The sequence below is a fragment of the Ctenopharyngodon idella genome, chromosome 20 (genome assembly GCF_019924925.1).
Source record: "Ctenopharyngodon idella isolate HZGC_01 chromosome 20, HZGC01, whole genome shotgun sequence".
Classification (NCBI taxonomy): domain Eukaryota; kingdom Metazoa; phylum Chordata; class Actinopteri; order Cypriniformes; family Xenocyprididae; genus Ctenopharyngodon; species Ctenopharyngodon idella.
Window position 1 is genome coordinate 33,012,169 of NC_067239.1, and position 12,715 is coordinate 33,024,883.

The 12,715-nt window shown below is 34.3% G+C and overlaps 1 protein-coding gene across 1 annotated transcript; it reads right to left on the reverse strand.

Moving 5' to 3' along the window:
• Window positions 1-322: 322 nt before the first annotated feature.
• LOC127502639 (mitotic checkpoint serine/threonine-protein kinase BUB1 beta-like) lies at window positions 323-12,053 on the reverse strand. The gene is made up of 17 exons (XM_051875694.1): window positions 11,931-12,053; window positions 11,656-11,735; window positions 9,813-9,994; window positions 7,371-7,471; window positions 7,059-7,186; window positions 6,937-6,974; window positions 6,727-6,808; window positions 5,659-5,746; window positions 5,327-5,568; window positions 4,490-4,620; window positions 2,878-3,009; window positions 2,710-2,798; window positions 1,722-1,880; window positions 1,497-1,633; window positions 1,273-1,408; window positions 705-820; window positions 323-437 (listed from the first exon to the last, which is right to left on the reverse strand). Exons 2-17 carry the CDS (start codon window positions 11,718-11,720, stop codon window positions 323-325), a joined length of 1,941 nt encoding a protein of 646 aa, XP_051731654.1. The 5' UTR covers window positions 11,721-11,735; window positions 11,931-12,053.
• Between the last annotated feature and the right edge of the window lie 662 nt (window positions 12,054-12,715).

The window sequence follows — 12,715 nt, forward strand, 5'->3', positions numbered from 1 at the left end:
ATAAAAAGCATGATACTTGAAGTTGTTATATAGTGTCATTTACCATTTATTCAATATAAAACACAACCTATCATATCTTAAGTCACTATTTTATATAAAAAAAAAATCTTCTCAAAGACTGTTTCAGATTGATGAGATTAAACTGAGATATCCTTAATTATCAATTAAAAAAACACCCAAGCCTACATTGTGAAAATAGTTTATTAACGTGTATAAACAACAATATATAACATTAATTCCATTATCACTGTTTTACATGGAGTGAAAAGAACATGACATTATTTTATAACAAAATAGTGTAACCTGACTTAAAATCAGGCGTTCATAAGCTGTTGCTCACATTACTGATGAGATCGGACAAAACCAGCTCTGAAGACGTTTGCTCTGGATTCAAAATCATGTGGAAAAAGTCCTTCCATAAGGAATTTACAGGAGCGCTGAAAGAAAGAAACACATACATCTGATGAAAAATCTCATCGGCTTCACTCAAACACACGCCTACATCTCACAAAAACACATTTGACCCCGAAATCTAGAGCAAAAGACAGTCTAAATGTATAATATATGTGTGTGTGTGTGTGTGTGTGTCTGTGTTAAAACAGCCTTCATTCTCTGTCTGCCTTCTTTTACCTTAGTGGTGAAATATAACCTGTTTTTGTTCATCAATATGTTAATACAATATTAATAGTTGATGTTGACTGTACCTGTGGTGAGATCCAGAACATTCATCCAAACTCCAGGCCGAATTCTCCAGCGTCACTTTCATTGGTCGATTAAACAGCAGCATGTGCACGATTTCTGCAAGGCCAATCAGATCTACCTGTTGCGGAAGAGCAGAAATTACCAAAAAAATTAAATACAACTACTGCTTTTTACACATTTAATGTATTTGACTGTTCATTAATGATTATCTAGATAAATGTACAAACTGATGCAAATGCTAAACCATGAGCCGACAGCTTTAATACTGGCCTAGTCGAGTAGTTTTAAGATTATATTTTCTTCTGCTTGATTATTGCTGCTGCAGATCAAGTATGGACTATGCATAAAGAGATGTACATCAATCCCGTAGCAGATCTAGGCAGGTGGAGCTGGGGAGGTGGAGGGGCTCAGAGGAACTCTATTGAGACTGTTTAAATGTTGAGCAAGCAATCTCATTGGCTGCAGGATTAGCATGCATACTTGTGCCATGTGATAATGATGTGATATATATATATATATATATATATATATATTATATACACACACGGAAGGAAAGAGGGATGAATTTACCTGATAAGGTGAGGCAGAAGGTGACAGAAGACCACGTTGTATGTAGTCCTGTGCAGACGGAAGATCTTGTGCCGTTTTCACGTCACTCTGGAGCTGTAGATCCACTGCGTTTGAGAAATCTAGTGCTGTAATGCCACTGCGGACACAAACACAGGATGATAACGGGTATCAATACAAAGACCATCCAACAAATGCTTCTGTGTGTATGTGTTTTATTCATGTACCTGAGGTAAAAGTACAGTGATTCTGGCTTCAGGCCTCCATGAACCACCTGACAGGAATGAAACCGCTTCACCAACTCTAGTAACTGAAGGACTATAAGTGAAACATCCTGTCTAGCAATGGGTTCAGAGAGAAGATCCTAAGGGTGGGAAGATGAAAACAGAAATGTTTGATTGAGGACTTGCGGAGGTTTACAAGGAAAAGAAAAAGGAATTCGCGAGAAGAACCTCAATGGTGTCTCCACGAGGAATCCTCCAGAGAGTCATGCAGCCGTTCTCATACACATAGCAGGAGATCTGGGCGAGATGATCCTGTTGATCATGTGACAGTCGAGCTCTGAGCTGCGAGCTGATGAAGAAATCCCACGGCACTGAGGAAGAGTCCAGCTGAACAGGAAAACCACAGGGATGAGTACAGTACAGGATGAGTAAATATGAGTAAATCACAAAAACATGACTAAATAAATATAAGAAATGTGTGTGAGGGGAGAAAAAAATAATAATAATAAAAAAAAAAAAAAATAATTATATATATATATATATTTTTTTAATTATATATAATATAAAAATATATTAAAAAGTTAATAAAATTAGAGTAAATCATAAATATGAATAAATAAGAAAATATATAAAACAAGAGTGAAAGTATATCATAAATAAGACTAAATAGAATAAACAAAATTAGAGTAAATCAAATGAATAAATTAATGTATACAAAATATAAGAAAATATATAAAAGCATAAATACACAAGAGTAAAAAATATATTGCATAAAAATATAGTGTAAAAATGAAGAGTAAAGTGTGAATATCAGCTTTGCTATCATTAACTAAAACTTATTAATAATTGTTTGGTAACTAAAATAAGGCTGAAATAATATAAAATAAATATTTGATGAAAAACTTATTTATTTCTAATTTACAGCTAAACAGAAATTACAGCTGCATGATTAATCCTTAAAAAAAATAAAAAATATTGCGATCTCGATTCAAACGCACACGCAAACTTATTCCTAAAATGGCAGCGATTCCATAATACTAAAATTGCACTGTAAAAATATATTATACTAAATAATTAAGTGTCTATTTATTTTCAGCAGTTTTCTGTACATCTCAATTGCCATCATTAAATTGTATTATTTACTACCCTGCCAGTCAAAAGTTTGAAAAGGCCACTCACTATCTAGGGCTCTAAAACATATACTGAAGTGTCACACCTTCAGAAGGACAGCAGCGGTGCTGGACGAGTACAAGGTGAAGTCCTTCAGCGTCCCCAACTTACCGCAGTAAAACAACGTCTCTCCATCTGGAAGTGTGTGGAATGTTCTATTAAACATTATTTTGACAAAAACATTACTGCAGCTGTGCATGAGTTTTACATGTACCGAGATTTAAGTTGCTGCTGGTGTCAGGCAGAAGTCCAGTTTTACGGTGAAAGTTTGGAAATGACGTGACGTCTGCTTGCTGGAACAGCCTGGATCTTACGCCCGGACTGTAGACGTCCTCGGATTCAGTGACTGATAACACACGCGCAAACACAAACATGTTAAAAAGATGCTAGATCATGTATCATGGAACTGATAACGTAAGATTTGTGTGCTGTGGGTTCTCACTTAAACATAAACATTGTAATTTTCTTTATGAAACCTCTTATTGTTGATAATAAAAAGCTGCATGATTAATTGTGTAAAGATCATGATCTCGATTCAAACACCCACCTGATCTTATTCCTAAATGACAGTGATTCAGCTCTATGTCTATTAAAGCTTAGACAAGTCCGATCACAGCGAACATTTGGATCTGTGTTCTGATCCAGAGAGAGCCGCTGTCATGAAACAGCTTCACAAACAGTCTTTTCAACCACACAGAATCATTATTTCTGTCTTACAATCATTCAGATGATCACAGAAGTACTGAGATAAAAGTTTATAGTTCAGATATAAACACTGATGTCTACAGTAGAGATCAAAATAGAGTAAATCACCTTCTGAAAGAAACTTGATGCTTCAAATAAAGATTGTATCATTACAATGATACACCAGTAGGTGGCGACAAGTGACTGTTAAAAAATATATTTGTCATTGAATCATTCATTCAAGAAATTCGTTCAAAAACACTGATTCATCCAGTAATGAAACGAGTCTTTATGAGTGAGTCATTGAATTATTCACTCAACCAATTTTTTTTTGTCAAATAAACATTTTGAAATTGCCATTTTGTCAGAACCTCTAGTTTATTACCTTATTTTTTTTTAGTTGTCTATTCAGAATCGTGATCTTATTTTAAACAAAAAAAAAAAAAATTTGATTCTCAGTTTATCCAGAATCGTGCAGCTCTGGTGTACATACATAGGAAAGGAACCTAAACTGATTCTGAATCTGAATCATTTTTAGATCTAAACATCTAAGATTTGAACTGCCATCTAGTGGCCATGAATACAAGTCATGAATGAACAGAAACAACAACAACAAAAAACCCTCAACAGATTAAAGTTGGATGGATAAATTAAGAATCACAATTTTTTGCTTAAAATAGAGACCATGATTCTGAATAGACAACTAAACAAAATAACATGCAATTTACTATAGGTTAAATTATTTACTAGAAGTTAATGCTAACTGCTGCAGCCTATGTAAAAAAAAAAAAAAAAAAAAAAGTAATTACATGAAATATATATATATATATAAAAAAAAGTTTGAGTGAATGATTCAATGAATCACTCATGAAGACTTCACTTGTTTCATTACTGGATGAATCAGCGTTTTTGAACGAATCTCTTGAACGAATGATTCAATGACAAATACATTCTTTAAAAGAATTAGTTCACTTCAGAATTAAAATTTCCTGATAATTTACTCACCCCCATGTCATTCAAGAAGTTCATGTCAAATTTAGCATCAAATTACTACATTGCGATCTTTTAACAATTAATCATGCAGCTCTACAACAGATCTAGTTTCAATAAGGGAACCTATAAACGTGAGCATTATTTCCAACCATTCTCCAGCACAGTCTCTGCTCTCTCCACAGATCGGCTGATCTTGGTGTCATTAAAGCATTTCATGGGATCCTGGGAAAAGGTAGCGAAGGAATTGCCGCCACACTCCTGACTGATCTCTAGGATAGGACTATAAACACAAAACATGGACAAACAAATATCAAAAGTGAGATTATAACTGTAACATGAATGTAACAATGTTCCTGTCGCTTAAACAGAGTGTGGCGCACTTGCAACACCAAGCTCATGGGTTCGATTCCCAGAAGGCATGAACTGATAAAAATGTGTACCTTCAATGCAATGCAAGTTGTTTTGGATAAAAGCATCTGCCAAATGCATACAAGTAAAAAATGCCACACATGTATTTACAAGAGCTGGGCGGTATGACGATATTATTGTGGCGACTGTTATAAAAAGTCTATAGTTTAAAATTTTGCCATATGGTTTATAATCGCAGTATGTAAATATATATGCATAGCACATTACCACTTAAAGTTATTGTCACTTTAGAGTAATAAATGTGCATGAACGAGAACATAAATATGCAAAAAATGCAAGGTCTTGTTTTTTAAATGTTGAACTTTAAGTGGTCGTCAGTAGGTGGCGACATGCGCAAGACATTTACATAGAAAAATAATGGAAAAGCAGTGCAATGGAAGGCAAAAATGTGTTTCTGTGAACGGCCACTATACTGTAAAATGTATATGTTACTTGCAGTTTCTTTGTAATTATTTGTGAAATTGTTCTACACCAATTTTTTTTTTCAGTGTAAGACATTTTTATGATTATTCTGAACATTTCCAGAGAGTTTAATCACAGATGTCATTCTCGATTACCTGAGCTTTTTCTCCTCAGGACTCGTATCAGAGCTCGGCGCTTTAGTGGCTTCTGGAGCATTTCTGCTCAGATTCTCCGTCAGTCCTGCTTCGGACGCTTTTGGCCTCTCGACTCCTCCGAACGGAGTTGAAGCGAGCTGAGCGGCACGAGCGAATTCACACGTGTCATTTGGACTCCGGCACAGAGTCTTATTCCAGTGGCCGTTGATGATGGCCTCCTCAGAGCGAGAGATGGACGCGTCCTGCCAATGAACGCACCGCCATTACTGCCACTGACGAGAAAACATTTTATTACAAATACTGAGAAGACACTGAAGGAACACTGATCTCACTTTGTCAGCGGAGAGCTCGGCTCTTGACTTCGGCGCTTTCAGACTCAAGGTGGGCAGCTTCAGAGATACACGGTTCGCCGAAAATGATCTTACATGGCAAAAGAGCAAAGAAAACATGGTCAGTATTAATTAAATGAAAGTGTGGACTGAGAGCAGCCAAGAGCGGAAGAGAAAGAATCAAACACAAAGAACAAAAGGGAATGAAAACAGAACAAGGAGGAGAGAGAAAGAAAAAAGGAATTAGAGAAAGAAATATATGAAAGAAAGAACAAAAAATTAAAGAATGAGAGAAAGAAAGATAAAAAAAAACAACGGTTAAAAGAAAAAAAAAAAGTTAAAAAGAATGAATGATATAGACAGAATGCAAAAAGAAAGAATGATAAAGAACGAAAAAGAATGAATGATAAAAAGGATGATAGAAAGAACAAATGAGAAAGAAAGGAAGAACAATAAAAAGAAAACGATAAAAAGAGAGAAAAAGGAAGAACGATAAAAGGATGATAGAAAGAACAAATGAGAGAAAGAAAGGAAGAACAATAAAAAGAAAACAATAAAAAGAGAGAAAAAGGAAGAACGATAAAAGGATGATAGAAAGAACGACAGAAAGGAAGAATGATAGAAAGGAAGAATGATAAAAAGAAAGAACGATAAAAGGGCAATAAAAAGAAAGAACGACAAAGGAAGAATGATAAAAAGGAAGAACGATAGAAGAAAGAATGATTAAAAGAGAAAAAAGGAAGAACGATAAAAGGATGATAGAAAGAATGACAAAGGAAGAATGATAAAAGAAAGAATGGTAGAAAGGAAGAACGATAAAAAGAAAGGAAAAGATAAAATGATATAGAAAGAACAATAGAAAGGAAGAATGATTAAAGAAAGAACGATAGAAGAAAGAACAATAAAAGGATGATAGAAGAATGACAGAAAGGAAGAAGGATAAAAAGAACAATAAAAGAAAGAAAAAGATAAAATGATAAAAAAAAATGATAGAAATGAACAATGATAAAAAGAACAAAAATGAATGATTAAAAGAAAGAACGATGAAAGAAAGAAAGAAAGATTCCTTACGGTTTATTGGTCGGTCTGTTCTCATCAGAAGCGGCGAATGATTTTACTGTGACTGTTTTCCTCTGTTGAGCGTCACTTTCACCTGAACACACACACGCACACACACACACACACACACACACACACACACACACACACACACACACACGTGTTTCAGCACTGGAATGACATCACTGCACTCAAACACAAGAGTCACTGGAGGAAACTCACTCTGATTCACGTCCTCCTCTCGACTCACTGAACTCTTCCTGAAAACAAACAATATATTTCATTATCACAAAATATGCATTTTACTTCCGGAACGGACTGTTGCGCTCCACTGAAGAACTGACCTCTGAACCACACGACCTTCTTCCTGCTCGCTGTATATCATGAATGGAGCTGATTTCACCGCAGTGGCGGCAGATTCACATGAACTTGTAGACATCTGGGAGGAAGAACTGGCCTCCTCGAGAACGATCTAGACAAACAATTCAAATTAAAACAGGAGCCTGACACCAATTACACAACATGTGATGCTGGTGGTGTCTGAAAGTTCATTTTAAACGTCCAAAACATGCTTTTAACGGGAGCGTTCACCCACAGCTGCACGTTCTTGTCATGTCTTTCCAAAGCCGAGTGCAGAAATGTAAGGGAAGCCGTACCTGCTGCTGCGCTGCGGTGCTGCTGATTCTCTGCCGAATGAGTCTCTGCTCGATCTGAAGCTGCAGGTCCTGCTTTACTTTTCTGAGGTGTGAGGACTTTTCTGTAGGTCACGAAAATCAAATTAAATTAACTATACGGTCTAATCCAGATTATAAAAGCATAAAAAAACATGTTACTTGAAATAAAATGAACATATGATTTAAAATATGATTTATATATTATTTAAAAAAAATAAAACTTAACTTTAACTTAAAATTAAAATGAAAAATACAAAAATTAAAGCTAATTCAAAATATATACAAAAAACTGTAATAGTATCTCAATGATGCTAAAATACCGTAGCCGATTTCTGTCTTGATTTTACCTACTCTAAAATAATAAACTTTTCAGACTGTGATGACGTTTCCACAGCTATTAACATTGCAAAGTTTTTATATTTTCATTATATATATATAAAAAAAAAAAAACTATTGTACATTTATAACTAGGGTTGGAAAGGGGCGGAAAGTTTCCGGAAACTTTCCACGGGAACTTAACCTGGGGAATTTTGGAAATATTCCAATTTGGAAACTTGACAGGAATTTATTGGAAATTTATAATTTATATAAAATGTATCATATACTAACATAAATATAAACATTTTGTTTGGTCATAACATGAAATTTTTTTCACATTCAATTAATTCTAATTTAGTAAATATGTAAAATAAATATTTTTATTGCAGCAATTGTTATGTATTATTTATTTCAGTGTCACATGATCCTTCAGAAATCATTCTAATATGCTGATTTGATACTCCGTTATTATCAATGTTGGAAACAGTTGTGCTGCTTAATATTGTTTTGGAACCTGTGATAACTTTTTATTCATCAATGAATCCTGAAAAAAGTTAAAAAGAACAGCATTTATTCAAAATATAAATCTTTTCTAACAATATAAATCTTTACTATCACTTTTTATCAATTTAACACATCCGTGCTGAATAAAAGTATTAGTTTCTTTCAAAAAAAAAAAAAAAGGAAAAAATGACTGACCCCAAAATTTTGACCGATAGTGTATATTGTTACAAAAGATTTCTATTTTATTTATTTAAAATGTTCTTTCAATTTTTATTCATCAAAGAATTATTATATACATTATAAAAAAATATTAAGCAGCACAACTGTTTCCAACATTAATAAGTGAGTATCAAATCAGCATATTAGAATGATTTCTGAAGGATCATGTGACACTGAAGACTGGAGTAATGATGCTGAAAATTCAGATTTGCATCACAGAAATAAATTATATTTTAATGTATATTAAAATAGAAAACCATAATTTTAAATTGTGGTTATATTTCACAATATTACTGTTTTTTCTGTATTTTTGATCAGATGTGTATGTTGTGGACTGGGGGAATGCACAGTGCATGCAGGGGGTGTGGCCTCAACAGCCCTGCAGTAAGAAGTGTGCTGTGTGAATGTCAGGGTAAAAATTCAACTGAAATTGCATTAAATCTGGTTGTTTTAACCAAAATTATGCTGCAAGATGTTTTTTTTCAACTACATTTAAGTACCCTGTTATAGGCTAACCTGCAATTTTGCAAATTCCCTGTTTATTCCCATTAATTCCCATATATTCCTGTTAATTCCCATGGAAAGTTTCCAGCTTTGAAAATTCCCAGAATTTTGCAACCCTATTTATAACACTATATTACACTGAGGTGTTTCTAAAGTCCCGTTCACACCAAGAACGATAATTATAAAGATAACTATAACGATAAATTTTTTAGCGTACACATCAGCACACGATATCGTTCTGTTTATTATAAGCGCGCTTTAAATGCTCACTTTAAAGGATGGATTCTGATTGGCTGTTAATATTTTTATCGTTCATCAGCTGGGAAAAAAACGTTCTGAAAGTGCTTTCAGCAACATCGTTTCTCTGTGCCGTTATCGTTATATATGGTGTGAACTGCTATTTTTTCTATATTTCGAACAATTTTTAAAACTATATCGTTATCTGTATCGTTATTATTATGGCAAACCTTTCTCTCTTCTGACTAACTTAATCAGTAGCTGGGTTTCCATGTAAACATGAAGCGAATCTTTTCAAAAAAAAAAAGAAAAAAGAAAAAAAAGAAGTGAATTAGGTGTGTTTCCATCAAGTTTGAGCGGATGACGGTGGTATTGGTTTAGTCACATGGGTTTTATGTTCACTATGCGTTTCCATCTCCCATTATTCGCATTAACTCTTTTTCGCACAAGTCAAAAACCACCTCAAGCAAGTGTAACAACTTTTTGCAAATTAAGGGATTTTACCCCGTTTTTTTCACTCGTTGCAATACTTCAAAAAGCACACAAAAACAGGGTGATGGAAACAGCTAATCTCTTGATATTTTTGTAAAATCATAGAAATGCTTTCATGGATTTTTGGACACACACAACATCTGGACGTACCGCTCAGGGCTCTGTAGTAGCGCTGCGCACGGAGCTCTTCAAGGCTGAACTCCTTGTCTCCCTGGTACACCTGATCTTTGCAGTACATGATCTGCATTTGACCCTCCTGCTGGGAAACGTGTTCCTCTGGAGTCTGGCTCCTCTGGGACGGGACCGCGGTCTCCGCTGGGACGCCTGGAGCGCTGTGGTCGAACACAAAGTCTCACGATTACACCAGTTCAAATGAAAGTCACGGACCAACATATGGGATGAACAGAAGTACTAGTTATAGTCCAACTAACAAATACATGTTCATACACTCCCATTAAGTTATGAAAGCGTTATTTCTGAATGTTCTCTACACGTATGCAAACGTTAAAGGGATAGTTCACACAAAAATGAAAGTTATCCCATATGCCCAAGTTTTTGAAGCTCCAAAAAGTGCATATGACTCCAGTGGGTTAAAGGGTTAGTTCACCCAAAAAATAAAATTCTCTCATTTATTACTCACCCTCATGCCGTTCCACACCCGTAAGACCTTCGTTCATCTTCAGAACACAAATTAAGATATTTTTGTTGAAATCCGATGGCTCAGTGAGGCCTCCATAGCCAGCAATGACATTTCCTCTCTCCAGATCCATTAATGTACTAAAAACATATTTAAATCAGTTCATGTGAGTACAGTGGTTCAATATCAATATTATAAAGCGACGAGAATATTTTGTGTGTGCCAAAAATACAAAATAACGACTTATATAGTGATGGCCGATTTCAAAACACTGCTTCAGGAAGCTTCAGAGCGTTATGAATCAGCGTGTTGAATCATGATTCGGATCGCGTGTCAAACCACCAAACTGCTGAAATCACGTGACTTTGGCGCTCCGAACTGCTGATTCGACATAAAAGATTCATAACGCTCCGAAGCTTCATGAAGCAGTATTTTGAAATCGTCGATCACTATACAAGTCGTTATTTTGTTTTTTTGGCGCACCAAAAATATTCTCGTGGCTTTATAATATTAATATTGAACCACTGTACTCACATGAACTGATTTAAATATGTTTTTAGTACATTAATGGATCTTGAGAGAGGAAATGTCATTGCTGGCTATGGAGGCCTCACTGAGCCATCGGATTTCATCAAAAATATCTTAATTTGTGTTCTGAAGATTAACGAAGGTCTTACGGGTGTGGAACGACATGAGGGTGAGTAATTAATGACATTATTTTCATTTTTGGGTGAACTAACCCTTTAAGGGAACATTCCATTTATCATTTTGCAAACATTATGGAAATGTTACTTTTGAATGTTCTTTGAACATTATTAAACAAGTAGTAACATTTAAAAAAAAAAAAATGTTAGAAAAACGTCCAACTAAAACATGAACAATGTATAATGTTTTTGTGCTAACATGTTATTTAAAAACAGATAACTTTGACAGAAATGTTACTTGAAGAACATTTATTCATAACATTGCCAGAACATTCCCTGTTAGCTGGGATGTCAGTTCCAAATTGTCCAGATCTGTTATCTAGCTAGCCATCAATAGATAATAATACAGATTTTGTTTTTGCACATGGTTGACAAACACACACTGACTTTTGTGCAAAAATACATGCTGTTAATTCAAATGTTATTTGTAAACAGGGGAATTCAAATTAGGAGATGTACACAGTTGTTTAAACTTAATATAAAGATACACATGATTAAAATATATTTAATTTAAACTTATTCTTACACTTATGTTTGGACTAGAGGAGCAGCACTTCACTACAGTGAGCCACAAACGACCCAAAACAAAACAACATTCATTAAAAATCAAAAAACATCCCTTTGTTTATGATCTTTAGCATTCACTGCTTACCTCCAAATGTGAGGCGACAGTTCATCCATCTTCAGGCATTTTGATTTTTCAAACCCTAAAGCCATCTTGTGCGAAGTTTCCTGTGATTTAATAAATTCAGTATCGTGCAACGGTTATTTGTAATAAAAATACTAGAAGTATCATATATATAACATGAGTAGCATGGAATAATATTCATTACAGCTGGCCTCTACAGCGACAACTACTAGCAAATGATTCAACCATAATATTTTCGACTCATATACATTAATAAGTTGTAAAGATCACGACTGTACCTCCGAAAATCATAAAATATTCCTGTTTTGGCGGTTTGCTTGCATAAAATACTGACAGCAGTTGTATAGTGTTTCGAGGTTTAATTTCAAATGTTACCACGTGACTGTGACGTACGAACTGACGTTCCTCGGCTCGTCGTCATATGATAACGTACCTTGGCAATTTTACATTAATTTTTTTCGTTATATATATATATATATATATATATAATGTTTTGGATTTCGATAAAATATTTCATAAAGAAGAAACTTAACATAGTTACGTCTAGATGGAATTGATAAAGAAAAGGCGAACTACATCCGTTTATAAATGAGGAAGCACTGCATACATAAAATAAAATGATGTGGCTTTAAAATATTATTTTTCCATTTCATAAACTATTCATAAACAATATGGCCTTGTTTTATAAACACGCAAAAGCAAAAGGCATCCTCTTTATCTTTTCTTGTTTTCTACGTAAGCCTTGTGGATATACTGCCTCCTGTTGGTTTGCAGTGAAATCAGGAACAAAAATCCACCCAGCAAAAACGTTTTTACAACTTTTCACAACGTTGTTTTGTAGTATTAAAACGTTTTAAAGTGTTTTCTAAATAATAATAATAATAATAATAATAATGTTACCAAAATAAAACGTTTTAGAAACGTTGTGAAAATGTTTCTATACCGAGCGATAATAATGTTACATAAATTGTATCGGAACAATATGGTCATCTTAGTAGTTTTAGTACTGTATTTTAATTAAATCGAGAGAATCGTTTTTTTTTTTTACGTCATATATTTAAAT

What these genes read in the sequence shown, in the direction of transcription:
- LOC127502639 (XM_051875694.1), bottom strand. Translation starts at nt 11,720, where the DNA reads ATGGCTTTAGGGTTTGAAAAATCAAAATGCCTGAAGATGGATGAACTG. An exon ending in CCTGAGGAGAAAAAGCTCAG is followed by an intron (nt 4,621 to 5,326) that starts GTAATCGAGAAT and finishes TTGTGTTTATAG; the next exon opens with TCCTATCCTAGAGATCAGTC. An exon ending in TGTTCTGGATCTCACCACAG is followed by an intron (nt 438 to 704) that starts GTACAGTCAACA and finishes TCTTTCTTTCAG; the next exon opens with CGCTCCTGTAAATTCCTTAT.